Here is a 27,500-nt window from a genome sequence, read left to right on the forward strand (position 1 = left end):
CGCAAATGTCGCGAAACATGTCATTAGGAATATCACGACATTGTCTTTCAATTTCCAATTTCAATGCATCAATTGTCCTTGGTTTGTTGGCATAAATGTTGTCTTTTAAGTATCCCCATAAAAAAAAGTCCATGGGTGTTAGGTCTGGGGAACGCGCAGGGTATTCAATGGGGCCCCTTCAGGACAAACTTTCTTTCTTCGAAACTAAGTTGATTTCCTGCCATAGCTTCAGTAATTCAGGATATCTGCAACACAAAAAAAGACTGAGTACATTTATAATAGTCATCAATTTGAACATTTGTCTCATGTATTCGATGCTATTTCATTTCGCTCTATGTCCATAAATAAAGGTTTTCTCATAATTCTAAGAGTGAGTTCATTTTTTTTGAGACACCCTGTATTTCAGAAACTCCACACAGCACTCTTTCTATAGAGCGTCGGATAAGACCCAATCTTTTGCTGACCATCCTCTGAAGTTGAATAAAAATGCTTCTGTACACAACATAGACACAACTAAAGTTGTCTCGGCTTTGCCCCACCCCAATGCTGAAATATTTCAGAAACTAAACAGCACTCCTTCTATAGAGCGTCAGATAAGACCCAATCTTTTGCTGATCATCCTCTGAAGCTGAATAAGAATGCTTCTTTGTGCTATAAATTACATGGGTTCTGTTTTCCAGATTTGCTTCAGCTAATTACTGGTTCGTTTTCTATCACCACCGGTCTTGCTTCATGAAATTGATCATCAACTTTTAACATAAAGATATAAATGTATTGTCCATCTTTGCTTTATTACTCAATTTCTTTCTGACAAAACCTATACTTTCATTTATGGATTATGTAGAAAATTTAGTCAGCCTTCCATGGCAATCTTTATTTTTTAGAGTTATTCGTTGCTTATTTATTACACAAAATGGCAGAGGAGAGATACTGTAAAACCCGTTTAGACCATCTTTTCCAAGAGAATTTTACAACTGCATAGATAATTTTTTCCTACACGTTTTGAAGCGTTTGCAAATATCTGATTGCAACGGTCATACAGTATTTCATATACAGTACCATATAAATGGCCATTCTTCGCATTTTCACATGGTATATGAAAATATGTAGAAATATGACCATTTCTATATAAAAAACGTAAGCGTAAATTTAGTTACATAAAGATGAAAATGTATTGTCCGCTTTTGTTCTGCAATTGCTCAATTTTTATTCTGACAATACCTACCGGGTATATATTTATGTTTTGTATAGGAAATATCTTCAGCTTTCCATTACAATTGCTTAATGTTTTTCTAACTAATTAACTCTACTGTAGTTATAAAGTTCACATATATATCATTAAGGACCTCATATGCACTATCATATTAATAAGTATTAAAGAATCTTGAAAAGAAATAATCAAACTCACTTCTCACAACTTTTATTTTGAAAGTACTGTACTCAAATCAAGTTTTGATTTCATGCAACACAAAATATTTAATATTCTTTTTTATTTCAACTTGGGGCAACAAACACATAGGAATCATTACCTGGAAAAAATGCAGTTAACGAGGGAGACTTAAAACATGATAAGTCTTGGCTACAAAAACATATCATTATTATTATTATTAAAAGCTAAGCTACAACCCTAGTTAGAAAAGCAAGATGCTCCAATAGGGGAAAGTAGCCCAGTACAGAAAGGAAACAAGTAAATGAATACAACACAATAGAAGTAATACAATCAAAATGAAATATTTCAAGAAGAGTAACAACATTCAACTAGATCTTTCATATATAAACTACAAAAATTAAAAAAAAGGAGAAAGATAAATTAGACAAAACAGCATGGCCGAATGTACCCTAGAGCAAGTGAACTCTAATCCAAGACAGTGGAAGGCCATGGTGCAGAATCTATGGCACTACACAAGACTAGAGAACAATGGTTTGTTTTGGAGTGTCCTCCTAGAAGAGCTGCTTATCACAGCTAAAGAGTCTTCTAATTCCCAAAGGACGTGAAGTGCACTTCATAGAATGCATACCATAAAACTTTGTTATCAATCATTACAGAATACATCAATGTAGACATTGCAATGGGCAGTCTATTACCTTCCAATGTCTACTGTAGCCATTCACATGTATCTTCCAACAAGAAATTTCATTTAAAACTAAATGTACTACAAAAATGTAGTGTATTACCAGTCATCTAACTTGAATATTAACATACTGTACAAATGAATTAAAGTCATATCTAGGGATTTGATAATTAAAATAGCTAAGACAGATTGACATGAAGTGACACGACAAAGTCTAATTGATCAAATTTTCTGTCATTTGAGAAGGGATAACAGAACACTAAAAGCCTAAAAGAATAAATTTATTTTGAGATGAATCAAATGTTATTAAGGAACAGATACATTATTTAATTACCTAACTTCTTTTATCTGCTTTCAAACCCTGCAACTATTTCAAAAAATCCCCAAGAAACAAAGGCCTAAAGTTACATGCTACAGTTCTCAACAGCAAGTTTTCAAAGCAAAGAATAAGTGTCCTTTTGATTTCTACCCCTTCAAGAACCCATTAAATGTCATTCTTTTAAAACCAAATTTCCTCAAGCTATAATGCAAGCTAACATATGGAGCTACTGTGTAAAGAACTATTATTTGGCAGTTCGGTAGAAAGCATTAAGATTCCCTACATCAAAATGATTCCAGTTGCTCTAGTAACAGCATTTATTTAGAGAACCACATTATCAGGTCCTTATCATTTCCCCTGGAATATAGCTCCAGTATTTCAACAGTCCCTTTCATAAACTTATGGTTAGTATATAAAAATGCAAAATTTTTTGGGGAAACCAGAAAGATACGAAAGCGAGTCATTATTTCTTAAACAATAAATTATGGAATCCCTAGAGAAGTTAGATCTCAGAATTATAGGTTTATTTATTTACTCAGCAAACTAATCCAATTCAGATATCTTTTAACTCATGATTTCAAGTACTGTAATCATAAGGTGCCAGGTAATAGGGACCCAATATCAATGTAAATTTGCTGCTAAACCTTAAAAAGGAATTTATTAACCCTTCCTTTCTTATTTCTACAGCTAACTGAACAATGAAGGAAAGCAAGTGGAAAACAATCTTAAATATACAACTAAAATTAGTTCAACTTGCTAATTACCATAAGTTACACATAAAAATATACAAAAATAACTTAATTGTATATATAAAACCATGCAGTATAAAAAATGACTCATTTTGCACTACAATATTATGAAAATATAAAAGTAAACTAACCACCCCTTTAATAATTCTGAACCTTGTCACTTTAAAGTAAAAGATGTCATGTTGTATGTTTCATCATGTGAAATCAACCTTAAAGAAATTACAATATATTCATTAACTTTATCCCCATTAAAAGCAATTTATTAAATCAAACAGTGCACTTAGGAAACTTTCCAGTTGGCTGGCCACCACATAAAACTATCATTCTACAATCTGCCTACTCAAAAATTATCGGAATCAATATTTAACTCCAAATACGTTTAAATGACTCCACTAAAATGATTATTCTATAGCCAATTTCAATAATTTATCACTCCTTTAAAAAAACAGTTTATAATTCTCACAGAATTGCAAACTGCTATCTATCTAAGATAAAACTGACAAAGTAAAAACTGTGCCATACCTGGAAGAGAGGATAAAGTAATTTTAACAGAAACTACCATCATACTCACAGAAGTTAACTGAACCACATCAATCCTCTTTTAATAACATGCATTCGGCAAACCACACGTGAAAGCGGCAAGGGCAGTGACAATGATCCAAGCCAGTATATGAAACAATTTTCAGAATTTTTTGGAAAGGCAATGCACAAGCTAAAATGGCTAAAGCAAAACTTCATCAGTACAGTATTGACACATATGAATAATAACAATCTTAAGTATCGGTTGAAGTGATAATATTAATTCATCCTTGTTATTTCTAGTTATTTCCATGTAGCCTAATTTATACTTCTTTTTTATCTTTTTGCACAAAGGCATTCTGATCTGTGGAAGCTTGCCTGGAAAATCAATGGCATTTGTGAATTGCTAGACAAGCCTTTGTGCTTATTTTAAATAATATAATCAGGATTAAAAATATCGTCATAATTTAAAGTGCAACTGATATCACACATAAGTGACATTGGACTTGAGAGAAGAATGACCCTGAGTTGACCAATTACGAAATCGATCACTAGGAGACAAAGGATTGTATTCCCAATCATGCTTACATGAGGGAATATCTTGTCACTTATAAAAGTGAGGAGACCAGTAATTGGTTCCAGCATGGGGCGGCACTCATTAATCTAGCCGACAGTGAGTATACACAGTCCGGTGTAAGGTCGAGCACCAATAGCAGGAGTGCAAGCTCCCGTACCAAGACACCTTCCTCCTCTGGGTCTGTTATCGTACTGCACAATGTCTCTCTTTCGCAAAACAAGAGATCATTGGGGTGTCCAGGAAAAGAGGGAAGAAGGGTCCTCCTCTGGGTCTGTTATCGTACCTCACAATGTCTCTCTCTTTCGCAAAAGAAGAGATCATTGGAGTGTCCAGGAAAAGAGGGAAGAAGGGCGACGCCCTTCATCCCTACCAACAGTACTCATGCACTAGGCATTCTAGAATCAATACAGTATTGTATAGTGCCCACATCATAATGATGAAAGATGGAAGCTTTCCTTAAAAATTGATAAATGAAAAACAAAAAAGATAAAACAGCCAATCTTTGGTGTTGCTTGTACAGTATTTCCTGCCATTCCAGCTGACCGATTCAATCCACTGAGTATAAGTCTCACGGGACTCCTGTTGATAGGTCTCCCTAATATCTTTTTTTCATCAGAAGTGCTAGTCTTGCTTACTTACAGGTGGGCGGGGCTTCCCTGTCTTTTGCCGATATTAATAACAACCTTGTTGGATTTTAATGATTGTTTCAGTTTTGCTGAAGTCATACTCATATTAAATGACAATAGTTTGTGTATAGTCCTGTGGCAGGGGTGTAAATATTTCCTGCATATTGTAGAAAGTATTTAAAAGGACACCTGCTCCCTTGCAGTCTTGCTTTTTAGCAAAAGGTCCACTGCCAATAACTATGAAAACTGCTGGACTATTATGTTAGGCCCACTGCTAATTATCTGTGGTTGATGACTGCAAGGGCATGTGATCATAACAAACTCTGCCAAATTATAAACCATGCCTGATGCTATCCCTTAATGTAGGGATAGCGGTGGGAAAGAAGACGACGACTTTTTTTGTGTAGGAACAAATTAAACAACTTCTTGGGTTCATATACGAGGTCCTCTGTTGACTAGAATGCATCCTAAAACTGAATTTTAGTTAAGTACATTTTTCAAAAGTAACTTTTAACTGTGCAGTTTTTCACAATTTGGTTAAACAATTTTTCAGCTATGCATAAACAAACTAGCACATTTTCCAAATTCCAAAAACTCGGCTGAATGCCATCTACAGTACAAAACTTTACTTGCAATACACTCACATATGTAAGATATCAACTTAAACCAGCTCAACTGGAAAAACTACCATTATAAAAATTCATAAAATAAAACATGTACAGGAAAGTTCTAACTTCAGTAACTAGATTTACTCCTGCAAATATCATAGAATACTAGTTTTATGATATCCTACCACAAATATCCTAAGATTCTAACTTTCATTTAGTGTTACCAGAAGCAAACATCTAAAGCCTTGAATGCTGTTTCACCTCTATTCCTAAGAATATTGTATAAAATCTTAATGAATTAAGAGATCTGTGTTTACATGATTTGTACTTTGGTTCTTGATCCCTGCACTGCTGTGTACAACAAAGCTAGTACTGTATTATCCCTTTTACCCCCAGGCTCTTTGGAAATTTCCAACCCTTAACCCCCAAGGGGTTATTTTTTCCCCAGCACATTTTGCACCATATTTTCTTTAAATTGCTCTAACAGTTAATTTTTGTCATAGAGAGGTCAGGTTGGTCTCATTCTCTTGGAAAATGCCTGAATTTTTAAAAAAAAATTATCAAAAATATGAAAAAAAAAAAAAAATTTATAGCATTATTTTGCAAGGATGTACCGGTACGTCCATGGGGGTAAAGGGACGAGTTTTGTGAAACGTACCAGTACGTCCTTTGGGGGTAAAAGGGTTATATAATGTAATAAAAAATGTATCAAAAGTGACCTAGTTGTGTGTGGGTATATATAATGTACACACTGTATGGTGGCACACAGCAAGACGTCAATTAGATCTCAAGTTATAATGGAATGTTTTCACTTGTAATAACAGATTCAGTTTGGCACATAATGCTTGCAATCTACTATGTTGTTTGGATTAACTAGCATTAAAAATGCCATGTCACAGAACTAACTAATTGCGCAGTTTTACATACAAGGCACTTCCCCCAATTTTGGGGGGTAGCCGCAGGGGCATAAAAATAATTAGAATAGCGCCAACGTTATCCCTGCGTGTCGGAAGAGGCGACTAAAAGGGACGGGACGAGGGGCTGGGAACCGATTCTCCTGTATCTACATCCTGTGAGACATCGGCGCAGTGTTGTACATAGAAAATAAAACTGCAATAACGGGTAACAAAAAATGGACTTTCTACCTTTAGTGTATTCCTTCCGAGATATATACTAATTCTCTTCTATGAGATATACTTAAAGGAGGCACTTAGAAAAGTACATACAAAACACTACAATAAGCTTACAAATGAAAGTGCTAACACACATTATCATATGGATTTCTAAAATATACTAACAGGATTTATTGGTCCACTCCTGTATTTAAAATTCTTACCAGCCACAGTGCCGTGCATATGCATAGGTGAACAATAATGCATAGTGAATTGTTATAATGTGGAACACAATCCCTAAAATCCCTTAATCGCACAATTATTCTTTTGCTTCTAACCAAGTCTGGTGACCTGAAGCAAGTCTTCTAGTCTAGCGGAACCGCTTTCTTCACTCTGAAATAAAGAAAAAAAAGCTCTAAAAATCTATAGATATAAATTAGGTATCTGCGTTTTATTTGACTAGTATAACAATTCAGAGATGCTCTATTGATTAGGAATACACACTCATAGTTTTATCAAACAAAATACAGTACTTAACTTTACTTCAGAAGCAGGTCTTCTGAAAAAACTATTTAACTTTTAAAACGACATCTTTGCTTTTCTGATCTTAATTGAATATTATTTTATTCTTTATTTATAATAAATTATATTGGCATCAATGACCTTAGATGTCAGGATGCCAGAAAACCTCAAATCAATTAATCAATCAAATAAAATGCAAAAGTTTGTCAATTTACAAACATCCAGAGATACAATCACAAATCCAACTGAAAATGACGAAGATGAAATAAAGAAATAATACTGTAATAAAACAATATTATGTCATACAATACAATAAGCAAAATAACATTCATGATAACCTGATATCTATTTCATGTGAAACCATATTTGTTGACTTTTGTAGCTGGAAATGGGGTTCAGGTTAGGCATACCCTAGACTTACAAACAAACATCTTCAAAAACACTAAACAACACAGAGCTATGAAAACAACACGTCTGAACCTCGCTGGTGCTAGGAAGGAATAAGGGAGGGAGCGTGGGGAAGGGTAGGTGTGGGGGGAGGGTAGTCGTAGTACAGGGCAGTAGTCGGATGTAGAACGGCACCTCGTAGTTCCGGGGGATATTGAAGAAGGAGAGGACTAACTGGTGAGGGACCTCTAGTCGTGGTTCTAACATGCCCCAGTTACTAAACCGACACTCAATTAGAGTGAGCGAGCTGTGTTTATTCCTGGCATTCCATGCAACTTTTTTCTCTGGAATATTTAGCAGTATTTATGCATAAGAAATGGTGCTATAAGGAGCATTTCACTGGGCGACTCAGGTTCCTCGCCCAGAAATAGATTTTTCCTTCGTCAAAATCCCTTTTTTGGAACCAATTAAGTTTGTAAGTTACAGATTGTAAGTTGAAGACCTTCTGTAAAAATACACTTTGGAAGCTGACCCATTCCTTCTGAAATTAGCCATACAAGAGACCGAACAAGGGCATCTAATGAATGACATTTTTTCAGTTCTACACATAATAAATCTTTACCTGTTTCGTTTCCAGCATGGCTGTCTTGAAAGCTAAGAAGTCGGTAAACGTTAAGAGGAGATCAAAAACTTCTCCGTCAAGAGATCCGCACTGGCTTAATTCTTGCAGGAAAGCTTGCATGCTGAAAGTGCTGTCACGTGCCGATAATTCCGTTTCAATGTGACCCTCAATTAGGGAAGTCTGAAATTTCAATATGAATTTCACATAAAAGGCAAATTTTGTATGTCTATACAGTATGCCAAAGTAATACTATATTAAAAATAAAAAAATATATCTGGCTTTGCAGTCAACTACTAAATTAACTATCAGTAAGCAGCTAACAGTAAATGAAAGGTAATGCATGAAAAATTAAACCCGTACAAAAGATTCAGAATGTTCCTAATACAAAATGAATTGTTATGCTAATACCACCTCTTCAGAATAGTGAACAAAATAATCTAATCATAACTAAAATAGTTCACTACCACCATGTGAATCTGACACACTTCTATCCAACTTCAAAATTCTGAAAAAGGGACAGTTTAAAGGTCACTTATGAATAGCAGAGGGAAGAGAGATAGGACAATACTCTAGAGACAACAAAATTCCCTAGAGACTGACCATAATGTATATGATTAGTCCCACAGCCCCCAAATCCACCCAAGCTATGACCAGGGATGGCCAGGTAATGGCTGCTGATGACTCAGCATGTAGACCTATAGGCTCCCCCAAACCCACCATCCTTAGCTCACAAGGATGGTGAGGTTGCAGACAATACTAGAAACTATCGAGCTTAAGCGGGTCTAAAACTCCCGTCTAACAGATTGCTAGGCAGAGATTCCTATGCTACCAAAAACCTTAGCAAACATGGTCAGTTTAAAGAATGTTGAAACACAAAGTGAAACGGTTCCTTGGGTTATGAAGACGCAATGAAATTGAGAACACTACTGTATAGCCAAATTTTATCATTTCATCTATGTAATTCATCTACAGAGAATGCAGATTCTTACCTCTAAAAAGGGTTAGTGAATCATATACTGTATATTCTCTTTTTAGTATCATAGGACATTCCATCCCTGCATCCAGTGCCTTCTTACTTAGAGATCCCCAGTAAAATATTTTCAATATTTCAAGTGATTCTATGAAACTTATCATAAACAACAGCAGTTCTCTAAACTCTTCCCATAAAACCAGTGACTTTTTGAACATGGAGGAGAAAAAGATGGATGGAAGGCCAAAGACTCAAATGGCTGGATAGGCAAGGAACCAAAGGAGTTTGGAATTTTTATATCTTGGAATCAATCTTCAATCATGGAGATCAAGTGTAGATTCTTCATTTTTGATAAAGAATTGGTAGTACTATCAGGTTTACAGCATTTATATCAAGACAGCTACAAATGATTTATGAAGGTTCTCTGATAATAAGCATCAAGTTACCACCTGGGATTGATCTAAATCCATAAAAGAAGAAAAACCTTTCCCACCAAAGTTATTCCTATTCATAAATTACTAGGCATTGTCTATGTTGGTCATTCTTAAATATTAATTACAAAAATAAAATGTGTTACGCAACCTTACGCTGAACTATTTATACCATAAAAATGGCTTATTTTTTAATTCTACCTAAGAGAATAGAACCTTATAATCAACATCCTAAAGAGTTATAGCTATAAGATTTTACAAGACATATCTCAGACCCATAGTGCTGCGCATATGTTGAGGTTCAAGGTTGAAAGGCATTGCCTGTGCAATGGTATCTCAAGTGTAATAGTGATGCACTGTATTATTTTGTGTATTAAACTTTATTCTTAAATATATGCCTTCACTGAATGCAAATAACACTCTACTGTATAATCTTTTTGACTCTTTCATAATAAGACTCATAATAGTAATAAAGCATGAGTGGTAATATTTACATACTGCAAGTAATGTAAACCAGCGATAAGCTACTAGCAGAACTTGCAAGCAAAAGAAACTCATTGTCAAGAACCTACTACCTTTAGATGTTACATAATCAGCATATTAAACAGTATAAGAGAATCCTATGATATGAAATTTCATCCCCACAAATAAAAACAAAGTTACTTAAGAGCACTTACTTTATCGAGAGAAGAGATATAAGGATCCAAACTACCAACTCGGTCCTCTGCCTTGCAACTTAAATGTCTAAAAGAGCACCTAGGAATGAAGGAATGCAAGGGTTTAGCATCAGAAGGATCTAAAGTAATTAAAGAATTTGAGGCTCTACGAGAGGATCTTGATACTCCAAGGTGAACACTCAGAGCCCTTATTGAATGAAATGCTATGAGACTATGACCACTAGACCTGACTATGGAAGGCTGGTTAGGGTAAGCAACCAGGTAGGTAAGTCAGACTTGCCGCCTACAAGCGAAGACTTGCTGGCCTTCTGAGAATAACAAAGGAAGGTAAATAAGTTGAAAACTTTTAAGGCTCATCACTAACAAAACTTGTCTGGTAAGCGAGTATTTAGTATATCATATTGTCAGCAATAATCAACTAGCCTAGTCTTCTGTGAATTTTCCCATTAACTAAAAACTCAGTTCCATTTTTTTCAACTTGAAACATACTTTCCCTGAGACGAACAAGGAAAAGCATATCTAAATGTCAAATTTTATAAAAATGATATTTTAATTATAAAATAAATTTTTTAATATACTTACCCGGTGAATATATAATAGCTGCTGCTCAGCGGCTCGACAGAAAACACACTCAAAAACTCGCGAGCGATCGCTATGAAGGTTGCGGGTGTGCCCACCAGCGCCAACTATCGGCCAGATACCACTCCTGCATGTAAACAAACCCTTCAATTCTTCTCGTCCCGCTGCGTCTCTATTGGGGAGGAAGGGAGGGCCTTTAATTTATATATTCACCGGGTAAGTATATTCAAAAATTTATTTTATAATTAAAATATCATTTTTAAATATTTAACTTAGCCGGTGAATATATAATAGCTGATTCACACCCAAGGCGGTGGGTAGAGACCAGAGTTAATTAAGTTTACAGCGTATATGCTAAGAGTTTTTGACAGTTATCAATATAACAAAACCAAAATATATAGGTACCTGGTAAGGAAGTTGACTTAGACGATTACTCTGCCTTGTAAGTCTGTCTTCCTCACGAAGCCCAGCGATCCTCTTAGGATGCTGAAAGACTCCCAGGAGCTGAAGTATGAAGGGTTGCAACCCATACTAACAGGACCTCATCAAACCCCTAATCTGGGCGCTCTCAAGAAATGACTTTGACCACCTGCCAAATCAAGCAGGATGCGAAAGGCTTCTTAACCTTCCGTACAACCCATAAAAAACAATATTAAAAACATTTCAAGAGACAGATTAAAAAGGATATTGGAATTAGGGAAGTGTAGTGGTAGAACCCTCACCCACTACTGCACTCGCTGCAACGAATGGACCCAGTGTGTAGCAGTCCTCGTAAAGAGTCTGGACATCTTTCAAGTAAAATGACGCGAACACTGACTTGCTTCTCCAAAAAGTCGCGTCCATGATACTTTGCAGAGATCTGTTTTGCTTGAAGGCCACGGAGGTTGCTATAGCTCTAATTTCGTGCGTCTTAACCTTAAGCAAAGATTGGTCTTCCTCATTCAAGTGGGAATGAGCTTCTCGTATTAAAAATCTGATAAAATATGACAAAGCATTCTTTGACATAGGTAAGGATGGTTTCTTAACCGAACACCATAACGCTTCAGATTTACCTCGTAATGGCTTAGTACGAGCTAAATAGAACTTAAGAGCTCTAACGGGACATAACACTCTTTCCAGTTCGTTGCCTACGATCTCTGATAAGCAAGGAATATCAAAAGATTTAGGCCAAGGACGAGAAGGCAGTTCATTTTTGGCCAGGAAACCAAGTTGAAGAGAACAAGTGGCTTTTTCTGTAGAAAAGCCGATGTTCTTACTGAAGGCATGAAGTTCACTGACTCTTTTAGCCGAGGCCAAGCACACCAGGAAAAGAGTCTTAAGAGTGAGATCCTTCAGGGAGGCTGAATGTAATGGCTCAAACCTGTCTGACATGAGGAACCTTAGGACCACGTCTAAGTTCCATCCAGGAGTAGCCAAACGACGTTCCTTAGAGGTTTCAAAAGACTTAAGGAGATCTTGTAGATCTTTATTGTTGGAAAGATCTAAGCCTCTATGCCGAAAGACCGAAGCCAACATGCTCCTGTAGCCCTTGATCGTGGTAGCTGAAAGGGAGCGAACTTTTCTCAGGTGTAAGAGAAAATCAGCGATTTGGGCTACAGAGGTACTGGACGAGGATACAGATGCTGACTTGCACCAGTCTCGGAAGACTTCCCACTTCGACTGGTATACTCTAATGGTAGAAGCTCTCCTCGCTCTTGCAATCGCACTGGCTGCCTCCTTCGAAAAGCCTCGAGCTCTAGAGAGTCTTTCGATAGTCTGAAGGCAGTCAGACGAAGAGCGGGGAGACTTTGGTGTACATTCTTTACGTGGGGCTGACGTAACAGATCTACTCTTAGAGGAAGACTCCTTGGAAAGTCTACCAGCCATCGAAGTACCTCAGTGAACCATTCTCTCGCGGGCCAGAGGGGAGCAACTAACGTCAACCTTGTCCCTTCGTGAGAGGCGAACTTCTGCAGTACCTTGTTGACAATCTTGAATGGTGGGAATGCATATAGGTCCAGATGAGACCAATCTAGAAGAAATGCGTCTATGTGTATTGCTGCTGGGTCTGGGACTGGAGAGCAATAGATTGGAAGTCTCTTGGTCATCGAGGTTGCAAAGAGGTCTATGGTGGGTTGACCCCAAGTCGCCCAAAGACTCTTGCACACGTCCTTGTGGAGGGTCCATTCCGTAGGAATTACCGGACCCCTCCGACTGAGGCAGTCTGCTAAGACGTTCAAGTCGCCCTGGATAAACCTCATTAACAGGGAGATGCCTCGATCTCTTGACCAAATGAGCAGGTCCCTTGCGATCTCGTACAGCGTCAGGGAGTGGGTGCCTCCTTGCTTGGAAATGTATGCCAAGGCTGTGGTATTGTCGGAGTTGATCTCTACCACTTTGTTTCGAAGGAGACTCTCGAAGTTCATCAAGGCCAGGTGGACTGCCAAAAGCTCCTTGCCGTTGATGTGCATGCTCCTCTGACTTGAGGTCCACAGACCTGAGCATTCCCGACCGTCCAGGGTCGCACCCCAACCCAAATCCGACGCGTCTGAGAATAGTACGTGGTTTGGGTTCTGAACTGCTAGGGAAAGGCCCTCTCTCAGACTGATATTGTCGTTCCACCAATTCAGGCATGCCTTTACTGGTTCGGAGATCGGGATTGAGACCGTCTCTAACGTCTTGTCCTTTTTCCAGTGAAAAGCTAGATGGAACTGGAGAGGTCGAAGGTGGAGCCTTCCTAGCGAGACAAACTCATCCAATTCCTGACTGAGCATCGTTCTCTCTTCAACATCAGTTGGACTTTGAGCAGGGCTTGCTCTATTCGGGGGGCAGACGGAAAAGCCCGAAAAACTGGACTGCGAATCTCCATCCCTAAATACAGTATAGTTTGGGGTGGAATCAGCTGGGACTTTTCTAGGTTGACCAAAAGTCCCAATTCCTTGGTCAGATCCAATGTCCAATGAAGATCCTGCAGACAGCGATGACTGGACGAGGCTCTGAGAAGCCAGTCGTCCAAGTACAGGGAGGCTCGGATTCCCGATAAATGGAGGAATTTTGCTACATTCCTCATAAGCCTCGTAAACACGAGAGGAGCAGGACTTAGGCCAAAGCACAGGGCCCGAAACTGGTATACCCCATTGTTGAAAACAAACCTCAGAAAAGGTTGGGAATCTGGGTGTATGGGGATGTGGAAGTATGTGTCTCTTAGGTCGAGAGAGACCATCCAGTCTCCCTTTCTGACCGCTGCTAAGACTGATTTCGTGGTCTCCATGGTGAACTTTGTCTTCGCAACAAAGACGTTGAGTGCACTGACGTCTAGCACCGGTCTCCAACCTCCTGCCTTCTTCGGTACTAGGAAGAGACGGTTGTAAAACCCCGGTGATTGAAGGTCCGAGACTTTCACCACCGCTCCCTTCTCTAGCAAAAGAGACACTTCTAGGTTCAGGGCTTGTCTCTTTGACTCCTCTCGGTACCTGGGAGAGAGGTCGATAGGGGAAGTCGCTAGAGGAGGTTTGCGTACAAATGGAATTTTGTACCCCTCTCTGAGCAACCTCATAGGTTGTTGGTCTGCGCCCCTCTTCTCCCAGGCTTGCCAGAAGTTCTTCAGTCTGGCTCCTACTGCTGTCTGAGGCTGCGGGCAGTCAGACTCTGCCACGTGAGGACTTGGCTCCTCTCTTCTTTCCTCTCTTTCCCTCGGCACGAGTACTTCCCCTGCTGGGAGCTCTGCCACGAAAGGGCGGAATAAATCTGGACGCCGGAGTGTCTATCCTAGGTCTTGCAGAAAAGGATGTCGAAGGAGTCCCTTTGCGAGCAGAGGACGCAACCAAGTCATGGGTGTCCTTCTGCACGAGTGAAGAAGCTATGTCCTTAACCAATTGTTGCGGGAACAAAAACTTTGATAAGGGAGCAAAGAGCAGTTCAGATCTCTGACAGGGAGTAACTCCTGCCGACAGAAAAGAGCAAAGGGACTCTCGCTTCTTTAGGACTCCCGACGTAAAAGAGGAGGAGAGCTCATTGGAACCATCGCGGATGGCTTTATCCATACAGGACATAATCAGTAAGGAGACATCTCTATCAGCCGATGAGATTTTCCTACTTAAGGCTCCCAAACACCAGTCAAGGAAGTTGAAAACTTCAAAGGCTCTGTAAAAACCTTTCAGCAGATGGTCAAGGTCCGAGGAGGACCAACTAATCTTCGAGCGTCTCATGGCTAGGCGGCGGGGAGAGTCTACAAGGCTTGAGAAGTCGCCCTGGGCAGAGGCAGGGACTCCCAAGCTGAGAACTTCTCCCGTGGCATACCAGACGCTCTATCTAGACGAGAGTTTAGACGGAGGGAAGGCAAAGGCCGTCTTCCCCAAACTCCTCTTGGTTTCCAACCAGTCGCCTAAAAGCCGTAAAGCTCTCTTGGAAGAGCGAGAGAGCACAAGTTTTGTAAAGGCTGGCATGTTAGCAGGTACGCCTAGAACAAACTCAGACGGCGGCGAACGAGGAGCAACAGCGACGAAGTGATCGGGAAACAACTCCTTAAAAATTAACATGACTTTCTTAAAGTCCATTGATGGAGGAACTGTTCTGGGTTCGTCTACATCCGAAGGATGATCATCATGCTGAGGGTCAGCAACGTCCTCATCTGAAGGATCCTCATCTGACAACTGCTGAGAAACAAGCAAAGGGGTTGGCAATGCTTGACACGCAGCGTCTACACGCACTGGTGCATTAGTAGCGGACCAGGACGCAACGTCATGTAACTGCTTAACAGTCTGTGAACTGTCAACAACAACAGGTGCGTGAGGACGCTCGACGTCCACTCGAGACTGTTTTGACTGCCTAGTCTGAGCAGTCAAAACAACTCTAGACTGCGGTGGTTGACGCTCAGCGTCAAAACAAGTCAACTCCGATGGTTGGCGAACGTCCTGAACGTCAACAGGAGCATTAGTAAGTGGCCTAACGTCCAAATGCGGCTGAAAATCAACACGAGACCGCATCGAGTGAGGCTCTACATATCGTGACTGACGTGACTTAGCTACGCCAACGTCAACAGGACGCACAAAGGTTCGTTTGGGCGGCTGAAGGCCAGGATCTCGATGAGATAAACGGCTAGGCTCAACGTGAACCTTATCGGCAGAATAGTCTTCCATACGGGAGGCGAGCTTAGTCTGCATGTCTTGCAGTATAACCCATTTAGGGTCCACGGGAATGGGTGCGGTAAACGACGGGGTTAACGTCTGAGACGGCACAACCTTGCCTACACCAAGACTTTCTGAGCCTGTGTAACGTTGCTGCTTAGGCGGCGAGCAGTCATCCGATGACAGCAACGGGTCAGAACTGTCCCAATGACTACATCCAGGACGCTAGACCTGTCCTGAAGGGACCGACTTTCGCTTAGGCCTAGAAACCTTGCTCGACGGTTTCTTATGCGAAAAGCCTTCGGAAGACGAGGAGAAATGGGCTCTCTCGTCTTATGGTAGGGGCAATCTTGATGAGATACGCCTGATACCATAGAGGGAACGTCTGTTCGCTGATCAAGGCCTCTCGAACCCATAAGTCGTACGACATTACTTCTCCCCTGGGCTTGGGAGCTTGCAAGAGGTCTCGGACTAGGTGAACGACAGGCACGAACAGACGAACCCTCGGTCGCAACACTGTTCACAACACTTTGCGCACTAATCACTTTCCCACTATTTTCCGCTGTGGCACTCTGACACTTAAGCTCTTTAACGTCAGCCATGAGTTGATTACGATCAGTTGCTAACGCTTCAACTCTTTCCCCCAAGGCATGAATAGCACGTAACATGTCTTGCATAGATGGTTCCTGAGTGCCAGAAGGGGGGTTAGGTACAACCACTATAGGGGAAGGATTAGGTTCAGGGGCATGTGGAGAGGAAAAATCTACTGACCTAGAGGAACTCCTCCTTACCCTATCTCTCTCTAGCCTACGTGCATACTTATCGTATTCGAGCCAATCGAATTCCGAAAGGCCCACGCATTCCTCACACCGATCTCCCAATTGACAGGTTTTACCCCGACAATTGGAACACAGTATGTGGGTCGAGAGATGCCTTTGGAAGACGCCTATTACAGTCCCTAGCATTACACTTACGAAATCTAGGTACTTGTGAAGGGTCAGCCATTTTGAATTAGTCAAAGAAAGTCCAAAAAAACAATCCAAGTCATCAAAAATTAAATCTGTCCAATAAAGAGTTCAAGAGTTTAAGTTGAGGAAAAACACCTGCACTGCGAAAGCTCAAACCAAAATGAAGTACTTCACCAAATATGTTGAGAAAACTCCAGGTTATACAGCGAGTATTGATACGTCTTGTCGTCAAGGTCGACAGAGAAGAATTGAAGGGTTTGTTTACATGCAGGAGTGGTATCTGGCCGATAGTTGGCGCTGGTGGGCACACCCGCAACCTTCATAGCGATCGCTCGCGAGTTTTTGAGTGTGTTTTCTGTCGAGCCGCTGAGCAGCAGCTATTATATATTCACCGGCTAAGTTAAATATTTAAAAATGAATAATCATAGTAAAGGCCGCCACATTCAAAAGGGTTCATAGTTTACCTGTTTGTTATACGAAAGCACTTAGGGAACCATAGACAGTCTGAAGCACAGGGCATTCAACTGGCAGACTACTCCCTCAAAGATAAACAGAAGTAATTTTGGTAGGGCAGACAAACAGTTATTTAAAAGTACTTGTCTTGCAGGTCCACTAAGAATATTAAGTCTTCCTCTCACCTGGCAGAATGCATGGAACTTGCCATAGCCATGCTGAACAGAGTTTGATAAAGAAACTTGTTCCATTGAGAGAGGTTGAAGACTGGTCTCCAGTTCCCAGTCAACTCCAGAAACCTGGAGAACCCTCTTGAACGACTTTGAGTGCTGCCTTCTGCTCCATCCCTTTCACCTTTGCTGCTAAGAACAGAGTTTATTGTGATTTCATAAGAGTAACTCTGAAACGCCATTGGATTGTGAGTGAGGGGAGGACAAAGATCTATAAAGGGTAGATAATATTCATCCCTCAGGACTTGTACTACTTCCTGCCAGCCAGCTGGAGGAGGGGACAGCCAACTTCAGCGTTTCTTTCCTCCTTTCTAAACTGGACAAGTTGGGCTGTAAAGGGTGGAGCACTGTCTGCATCTTTCTAAGAGGAAGAAGCTTCTGGAGGTACTAATCAGGCTGTGGAAGCACCTGGAACATATTCCAAAGCCAATCTCAAAGGTGTGATGGAGACCCGCATCTCGCCACAGCTGCCTTCGAAGTGTCTGGAGGTAAATGCATCGTAGGTAAGGGTACATGGTAATTCATCGCCTTCACACTCAACAGGACCAACTTCCTGTACTTCGTCAACATCTCAGGATTTGACAAATCCTGAATACAAGTACAGTACTGTTATGGCAAAGTAGCCAACTGCACTGAACCACTGTTTGATCTAGAAAACTGCCAGGAGGTTGGCCAAGGAAGAGAATTCCATGGCCACGGAATTAAGAACCAAGAAGACTGTACTTTCATTCTAGAGTCTCTCCACAGGTAAAACTGCATCAACATAGAGACACTATGAGAACAATGGGAAGAGGAGATGGGCCCACACCCTCAGGCACGTAGAATCTCCTCTCAAGAGAATACGAGAGGCAGGATCTTGCTTGACTGGTCAGACCGCAGTGAATTCTCAGGCCCGGGGATCTGAAAATTCACTCTGCCTAAGGCCACGCAAATAAGTTCCGACAATCGCAACTAAAGTAAGGGCTTTGATCCTTGAAGGGCACTGAAAATACCAATCAATGACCGTCGAACCAACTATCACAGGAGCCACAGTAGCCTCTCCAAATTTGTGCACTCGCGAATAAATGCAAGAGTATTGACAAATGAAAACTCAGTCTCGGTAATCTCCGCTGGTGCTGGACCCAAGTCGCAAAAAAAAAATGCATAACTCAGAGCACTGTGCGGTTCATTTACTTCATAAAATTTATTAACTGCTGTACCACAAGAATCTATATTACTAAAAACTAAGCTATAACGAAGGCCAGTTAGCATATGAAAAGGAAATTGAGAAGTTTTTACTCTGTATGAACACTGAATAAATCAGCTTTCATTCATTTTATCTCTATAGTTTATTTATATACATTTATATAATTCATTTTCTCATCATATACAAAACTCAAGAAAGTGTTTAATAGTTACATATTGTTTATATATATCCATGTATTCCAACTTATTCTCTTCTTCATCACTAAACACATAGCAGTGTTTTTTCATAAAATTCTCTCGAAGATTGACAAATTCATCACCTGGAAAAGCAATGCAATAATTCACTATAAAATGTAATGAACAAAGTGAAGCACCTAATCATTGATAAAATTAGTATATCTAGTATGAGAATTTTTGAAAAAATATAAACAATTCAGTAATTATTATAAACTGGTTATTGTCACCAATACAGTACAGTAAATATATTTAAGACATACTAGCTACATAAACGTGAGTCCTTTAAAATAGGATATATTTTCAGCAGGCGGGAATAGCTGTTGGATTCATTAACAAGGTAGTTTGACAGGTGGTGCATGTGGGCAAGTAGCTTCACGTAAACTCCTGCCAAAAACAGTTCACTTTTGAGCTTTGGATCAGGACAGAGAGATGTGGTTGTTTACTTATTGTTTACCGAGTGTTCTCGGGTATGCAAAAACTCTCCAATTTTGTTTCATACGTTAGGGTCCATTTTGAATTCTATCTTTGGATCAGGACTGAGAGGAGTGATTGTTTACTAATTGTTTGGTGAATCAATGGAACAGTCTAGTTCAGCTCTGGGTAGAGTATTCTCAGATATATAGAAACTCTGATTTTGTTTCATATGTTGGGGTCCATTCTGAATTTGGGTCTTTGGATCAGGACTGAGAGGAGTGGTTGTTTACTAATTATTTGGTGAATAAATGGAAGTTTGGTTCAGCTCTGGTTAGTGTTCTCAGGTATGCAGAAACTTTCTGATTTTGTTTCCTATGTTGGGGTCCATTATGAATTCTGGTCTTTGGATCTGAACTGAGAGAAGTTGTTGTTTACTAATTGTGTGGTAAATCAATGGAACAGTTTAGTTCAGCTCTGGTTAGAGCATTCTCAGGTATGCAGAGACTCTGATTTTGTTTCGTATGTTAGGGTCCATTATGAATTTGGGTCAGTTCAATTGTGTTGTAGAGTGGGTGTCTAGCAAAACCCAGTTTGGAGCGATCATACGCCTTTTTCCTAAACGTCTTTACCTCTCATTGATAGTGCCAAGAGCAATAATAGACCCTCTGGCTTTTGAAGCGTTAGAAAGACATTGATCAAATAGATTTAGAAGATATATTACGGCTCATAAGATCCTTCTATATTGATGTCTTCTTTTCTGTATTACAGGTAGCCAAATGCAACTAAAATTTTGGATACCTGTAGTAGAATAGGTCAACTCGGGTACCTGATCCTCTTATTGGCTACCGTTTCTGGACCAAGCACCAGTGTTTAGCCCGTGACTTGGTGATTAAAGGTGTATGTACCGCTTAGTAAAGTACCAATTCTATTTCATAAAACATGTAATTAAATCTTGTTTACTGCACAAGATATTTAGCATCTAGGTCAACAGTAGTACATAGGTTACCCAAGTTATTTTTTGTATGGTTGGCATAGAAATATGAGAGATAAGTTATATAGTTTTCTCTCATATTTCTGTGATAACTGCTTTGTGATTAGGTAAAGATTTGTGATAAATACTAAAGATAAAGTTTTTAGCTTTATAGAAGGTAAACCATTAAAAACTGACTCGGCATTAAAGGCAAACATGGAATACTAATAACGACTCCACAAGGCACTAAAAGAGTTGGAAGAAGCAGGCCTACATGTCTGAGGACTTTGAAGCATGAAGTAGGAGATGATGAATGGAGGAATATTGATTTAAAGGCTCAAGATAGACGACTGGTGAAATCTAACTGAGGCTCCTTGTTTCAATGGGCTTTGGAGGAGATGATGATGATGATATGAGATGAGATTTATCAAGTTGGAGTATGATTTAGTTTTAAAAATAGTTATTTTTTTTATCTCTCTCCATCACATACCCACATCCAGTAAAGTGCGTTAGTCTGCTTGATGACTACCAGGTAAGATTTATTTAAATAAACGTAATCCTAATGGTAATATTTATCATTGAAATGGATACCTTGTAGTTATCTAATTGAGCTCACCCAGTTGTGCCAACTTTTGGGCATCTCAGGGGAGAGCGCGATGGGGAAGGGTGGTAGTGGTTGTTTTTCGTTAAAGGTCGGAAAGCCGGTAGCTTCGTTTGTCAAACCATAATAGCTACCTGGTAAGTACTTCAATAATACATTTCATTAATAAAATTACGTTAATCAGCATTCTTCGTTATAAACGCAATGCCGTACCAAGTAATGGAGAAAATAAGTACAGTGGCAGCTTTTCCAGAAAAAGGAAATATATAGAGGATGAAGAACAGAAGATAATTATTAAACTTGATACACAATCAGAGCCCGCAATGTTAAACCATAAGGTAGAATTTTGGTTGCATAAAAAAACTAGGCAGAATTTAGTATAGAATACCAGTATACAGATAAGTGTACAGTACTGTACTAGAATATTTTCAACTACTGTACAGTATAAAGATTTTGTAATTCATCGTATTGTACTAAATACACTTTCATGAATAATTAACTATAGATACTCACTTAAGATAATATCTTCAATATCACCAACTAAGCAATCAAAGTGTCGCGTAGCTTCGGAATCGTCAGAAAACAAAATTTCCTCTTTTTCCTCGCCAATACCAGCCATTGCCATCATAGAATGAGCAAACAATAGCACTTTGCAATCTTTCCTGTAAAACATGAAAGGTATTATGTAAAATCAATATGATTACTTAAACTAGATCACACAAGACATCCAACCTTAAGTGACCCCAAGCAAGCAGTTTTGAAAAGCAATTACAGAATTGTACGTAGTTTGTCTTTTTATTTTACAAATATTTTATACAGTACTTAAAAATATGTTTTCATACCACAAAATGCTAATGTTTAAAGTAATTTGTATTTTTCCCTTCAAACCTGTTTTCAGTGAAACTGTAATGGCTGCTGAAACTTTCAACAAGTTATATATTGTCATTCCTCTGTGGATAAGGGAGTCGTGACTCTCCTTTCTCTACTTATCGATAGTATTCTCTCGTCCTACAGAGGGAGAGAGCTGTATCTTGTCCCACCTGTTGCAAAAGTATCTATCCTCTTTAGATTCCAGTTTGCCCACTGGTTCGCCAACTTATTTGCTAGATACATTACCACCTTTGCTCCTGAGAGAATGAAGTCAGTGCTCTTCTTTGTCTCTGGATTAGCTAAATCCTGTGACAAGGCGTAGTACTGTTCCCTGCCGCTCCAGACCAGTGGTTGCTCCAACTTGTAGCTTACAGGGTGGCCATGGAGGAAGCTTCCATGGCTGTAAACTTCAGACACCGAGAACAAGGTGCTCTAGTATTTGACCCTGCTTGTCCACAGTGGTGCCTGTCATCAGCGCTGCTGTTGCTAGATATATTGCAAGAGGTGGTGGTACCACTTCCGGTAAATCAAATTTCTGCATGCAAGAGGGCTGAAGGTAGGATCTTGTAGGAGCAGCTTGAGCAGAGTGACTTCCTAGGCCTTAAGACTAGCAAATTAATGCTGAAACAGCAGTTATGTCAAGACAGTCCTACTGATTGGGCGTCTTGTGCCTCGGTTACCCTTTCTTCTTCTTCCTTGGTAGCCAGGTCCTCTGAATGGTCAGCAGGGAAAAAGCAAGGTGCAAGAACTGAAGAAGAGGAGGGGGGAAAGCAAGTGCAGGCACTCCTCCTTCACTAAAGTCAAGGATTTCTTGGAAAACTCTGCGCCGGGTGAAGGAAGTTACTCCTGTCTCCACTGCAGGAAAAGGCACATCATAGACTCACAACACAGCTTTCCTCTGCAGATGGAACAACAAAAGAGGAAACAGCAGAAAAAAACAACTTCTGCTTCTAGAAGCTGCTAGAACCTCAAAGAGTTTCTTTGCCAAAGGGGCACCATCAATCCCAAGGAAGGCAGACCACAGCAAACCAGGTGCCAGGTCCTTGCAAGAGTCGTCAATAGCAGTCACAAAGGCGGGAACGCTTTGAAAAAGAGGTTGTGGGGTATTTTTTCTAGTGGAAGGGAATACTCCTGTCTCACACAAAGAACTCCCTCAAGGCAGGAGGCAGAACTCCCTTCTTTCCTCCAGCATACTTTGCCTCCGAGGAAGAAGAGAATATAGAAGATTTGGCACCCAAATGAGGGATGAAGGATCTTAAGAGTCTTTTCAGCATCAGCTTGGGCATTGCCAAGTCCGATGCCAATGAATCGCTCTTCAACTTCTTCCTCTTAGTAAATTAATCCATCATACAGGGCGACACTCCATGCACTTGGAACAGGAGGAAGCCTGCGAGCAGTCATGCCCCTTGCAGAAGTTATACAATTGATGACAGTGTCGTATTAATCATATACCAGCCACATCTTTGGCTGGGCTCACCAGAGCAAAGCTGCATGTCTGCCCATGGAGCAGATATCATCAACAGAAAATCTGAAAAGATATACAGTAGAAGAAAATCATAAATTAAACCAAAGCAGGATGCGAGGAGAGTGTGTCAGAGCATCACTCCAATCAAAATCAAAGTGATGGTAGAACTACATAATGGTTGGATAGGGCTTACCCACCACCTGACAAGAAACTATGTTTACCTTATTGTAAAGCTTAACGACAGTTTCTAGCTTCACTAAAGTCATATTTCCATTAAGGGTTAAAGATTTGTATTGGGTTTAGGAACAAAATAGTTTTGAAATTTGACAAGTTGGAAAGAGAATTGGAAGGTAAAACATAGGCACAAACTAGCCTCACAATTGAGCTACAGTACTGATATTAAGTAGACTTCACACTGTCAAACTCGGATTGACAAGCACGTTTTTGAAGTGATGTTTGAATGTGTGAATGGGTACAATATTTAGTTGTCAAACACGTTGGTCCGACAGTTTGAAGAAAGCCTGATTGAGCCTGACTTTTGTGGGTAGGGCTTCATTCATCCACAAACCGTTTGCATCTTAGAACAAGTGTCAAACATCAAACACGTCAGTAGATCTATATAAGTTTCTTCGTTCATCCTCAAATAATTATGCCAGTCATCTGGCCCTAATTTCAAGTCATCAAACAAGTTGATGTGAAAATTGATCTCTTTTTAACAGCCAGTCCTTCATCCATTTTGATCTTTTTCCTTAGTGTGTCCATTAACCCAATGGCAATCAAACCCTCCTAGACGAGAGGCCTGAATTTTCTTCACGAACAGCGTGAGTCACAATGAGCCAAGGCCTGAGGTTTGATGTACGCTTGGTTTGACTGTCGACGCCTCTTCATATTGTTTGACAAGCTAGTTGGCCAACCAGGTTTGACGAACCGTTTGATTGTGTAAAAGCCCCTTTAGGTTTTTAGATCAGAGGGAAAGGATCACCTCAGGAAATGCAGAGTCAAACCATTAGGAAATATTTCCCTGACAGCTATAATGGGGTGTATGTATGATAGCGGCCACCTGTACGTATGATGATAGCAATCTAAGAATACGGTATTGTAGGGGGTTCGCAGGGGGCGTAAGTAGGTACGGACACAGCTTGTAGGTTAGGTTAGGGTGGAAAGTTGAGATTACAGTAGTTGATGTCAATTTTTAATCCACAAGGGAGGAACTGGTTGCTGACATACAAAGGCTTCAAGAGATATGTCTTAACCTACGTCAACCTCACCTAACCTTGCTGAGGAAATGTCTTTATTTGGGTGGGGGGGGCTAAAGTCCCTACGATCGCCTAACCCAAATACCTCTAGTTGAACAAGCTAACGGATGCGTCCGCCGTTCTACAAACTATACTAAACTATACTGGATAGCCTACCCATATAAGCTAATGAACCAATAATGATGGTTAAATTGTATAAAACAAAATAAGGAACCTTTGTATATCAGCGGCCAGTTCCTCACGCGTTCATAAAAATTGGACATGAACTAACCTAAACGTTTCACCTAACCTAACCTACAACCCGCCCGTGTCCTTACCTAACGGGTGGGGGGGGGGCTAACACCACCCTGCAACCCCCCTTACACTACCGTATTCTAAGTTATCCATAATGATACATAGAGGTGGCTGCTATCATACATAGAACCCCAAAATAACCAATGGGAAACAGATATAGTTCATTTATATATAAAGAAATTATTGCTTTTAAATATCAGTAAAATTTATCATACTGGCGAGTTATGCATGGCTAGGTGTGCATTCCCGTATAGGTGTGCATAGCTATAAAATAATGCAATTTGATATGGAAATGTTGTTTAAAACCAACCAATTACTCGATTAGAATTTACAAAAAAAAAAAAAAAAAAGGGGAAATGGTTTTATTGATGGGAAACATATTTCATATATATATATATATATATATATATATATATATATATATATATATATATATATATATATATATATATATATATATATATATATATATATATATACATGTAAAGAAATTATTGCTTTTTAATATCAGTAAAATTTATCGTCCTGGCGAGTTATGCATGGTAAGGTGTGCATTCCCATAGGTATGCATAGCTATTCAAGAATGCAATTTTATATCAAAATATTGTTTACAACCAACTAATTACTCTATTAAAATATGTAAACTATGTGAAATAATTAGGTGATTAAATATCAGTAAAATTTATCACCCTGGCGAGTTATGCATGGCTAGGTGTGCATTCCCGCATAGGTATGCATTCCTATATAGGTATGCATAGCCATAAAATAATGCAATTTGATATGAAAATATTGTTTAAAACCAACAAATTACTCAATCAATATATGTGAAATATATATGTAAAGAAATTATTGCTATTAAATATCAGTAAAATTTATCATCCTGGCGAGTTATGCATGGCTAGGTGTGCATTCCCGTATAGGTATGCATAACTATACAATAATGCAATTTGATATTAAAATATTGTTTAAAACTAACTTATTACTCTATGGAAATAAGTGAAATAATTAGGTGATGTTCGCCTCGACACTTTTAGATTCTCGTCGTAAAACAGCTGTTCAGAAGAAATTATTTGTATCGTTATATACGGGTTATATAAAGTATAATTTTAGATGTTATATTGTATTCATTTGAATAATTTATCGCTTAATTGTTCTTTGTGTTGATCTATTAGACTATTTGGTATAATAAATATAGCATAATTATAGTAGATATTTATTATTACTTTAATTTTAATTATTTTACTAAATAAGTATTTAGATAAGTATTTCTAATGTTTACATCTCTTCTTTAAAATGCTGTTTGGGAAGGCTAGTCTCGATCCTGAACCTGAATTATTATAATTATTATTATTTGCTAAGCTACAACCTTAGTATGAAAAGGCAAGATGCTATAAGCCCGAGGGCTCAAACAGGGAAAATAGCTCAGTGGGGAAGGGAAATATGGAAATTAACTATATAAGCTAGGACGAGCAATGAATAACAATATGAGATGAGAAAAGTTATATTATTATTATTATTATTATTATTATTATTATTATTATTATTATTATTATTTGCTAAGCTACAACCCTAGTATGGAAAAGCAGGATACTATAAGCTCAAGGGCTCCAACAGGGAAAATAGTCCAGTGAGGAAAGGAAATATGGAAATAAACTCTATAAGCTAGAACGAGTAATGATTATTATTATTATTATTATTATTATTATTATTATTATTATTATTATTATTATTATTATTATTATTATTTGCTAAGCTACAACCTTAGTATGGAAAAGCTGGATGCTATAAGGCCGAGTGCTCCAACAGGGAAAATAGCCCAGTGAGGAAAGGAAATATGGAAATAAACTCTATAAGCTATAAGGAGTAATAGATATCAATGTAAGATCAGTAAGCAAAGTTAAAATAATGTCATATAAACAATGAAGAGAGACTAGTGTGCCTGCGTGTACCCTCAACCAAGAGAACGAATTGGATTAATTTTAATATTACTATATATGAATGAATGTAAGTGAACTGATAAACAGTAAAAAAAAAGGGGGTGGTGTTTAAAGGTAGTCAAAATAAAAGAAACGCGAATATCCCTCGCATTGCATGCCATACGTATAATATACATAATTCATAATGAATATGTTTATCTGAGCAAGAATAACTGCATTTTTATTGTATGCACTGCCTGAAAATAGTTGATACAAGCAAAGTAAAACAAAGAACATTTTAAAACGATTTTTGTGCAATTTTCCGATGTTAATTCAAAGAAAAATAGCAGGAAATGTTTGTAAAATGCAAAATAAGCGCTGTTATGCAAAACATACAGCATTTGTTTGCGTATACATCTATTTAAGTATTTAAAAAAAAAAAAAAACATAGTGCGTACTGGACGTTAATTGTTAAATATACGCTTTAATATCCAAGGATTTCATGAACACAAATTTCTTAACCATCTTCCTGAAAGCTTGTCTTGATTATTATTATTATTATTATTATTATTATTATTATTATTATTATTATTATTATTATTATTATTATTATTATTATTATTATTGTTGTTGTTGTTATTTTATTATTATTATTATTAATGTTATTATTATAAATTATTATTATCATTATTATCATTACTTGCTAAGCTACAACCCCAGTTAGGAAAGCAGGATGCTATAAGCCCAAGGGTTCCAACAGGGAAAT

General features: G+C 38.8%; 2 protein-coding genes across 3 annotated transcripts in view; both read right to left on the reverse strand.

The window, feature by feature from the left end:
* Nucleotides 1–27,500, reverse strand: part of LOC137652281 (rifampicin phosphotransferase-like) — a 455,498-nt gene that overhangs the window by 123,615 nt on the left and 304,383 nt on the right. The gene's annotated exons all lie outside the window — the stretch shown is intronic.
* Nucleotides 3,447–25,888, reverse strand: LOC137652279 (ADP-ribosylation factor-like protein 2-binding protein). 2 transcript variants are annotated; one of them, XM_068385572.1, is made up of 5 exons: nucleotides 25,802–25,888; nucleotides 21,447–21,595; nucleotides 18,925–19,031; nucleotides 8,114–8,293; nucleotides 3,447–6,975 (listed from the first exon to the last, which is right to left on the reverse strand). In XM_068385572.1, the coding sequence occupies exons 2-5, from the start codon at nucleotides 21,559–21,561 to the stop codon at nucleotides 6,916–6,918; spliced, it is 462 nt and encodes a 153-aa protein (XP_068241673.1). In that variant the 5' UTR covers nucleotides 21,562–21,595; nucleotides 25,802–25,888; the 3' UTR covers nucleotides 3,447–6,915. The 2 variants fall into 2 exon arrangements, with proteins under 2 accessions (XP_068241673.1, XP_068241674.1); XM_068385573.1 differs by having other exon boundaries at nucleotides 25,795–25,881.

The sequence above is a fragment of the Palaemon carinicauda genome, chromosome 13 (genome assembly GCF_036898095.1).
Source record: "Palaemon carinicauda isolate YSFRI2023 chromosome 13, ASM3689809v2, whole genome shotgun sequence".
NCBI classification, from domain to species: Eukaryota; Metazoa; Arthropoda; class Malacostraca; order Decapoda; family Palaemonidae; genus Palaemon; species Palaemon carinicauda.

Excerpts from the sequence above, each read along its gene's own strand:
- LOC137652279 (XM_068385572.1), bottom strand. The coding sequence starts at position 21,561 with ATGATGGCAATGGCTGGTATTGGCGAGGAAAAAGAGGAAATTTTGTTT. Across the intron at positions 19,032-21,446 it reads TATTGAAGATATTATCTTAA|GTGATGAATTTGTCAATCTT; the intron begins GTGAGTATCTAT and ends TTGCTTTTCCAG. Across the intron at positions 6,976-8,113 it reads CCATGCTGGAAACGAAACAG|AGTGAAGAAAGCGGTTCCGC; the intron begins GTAAAGATTTAT and ends TCTTTATTTCAG.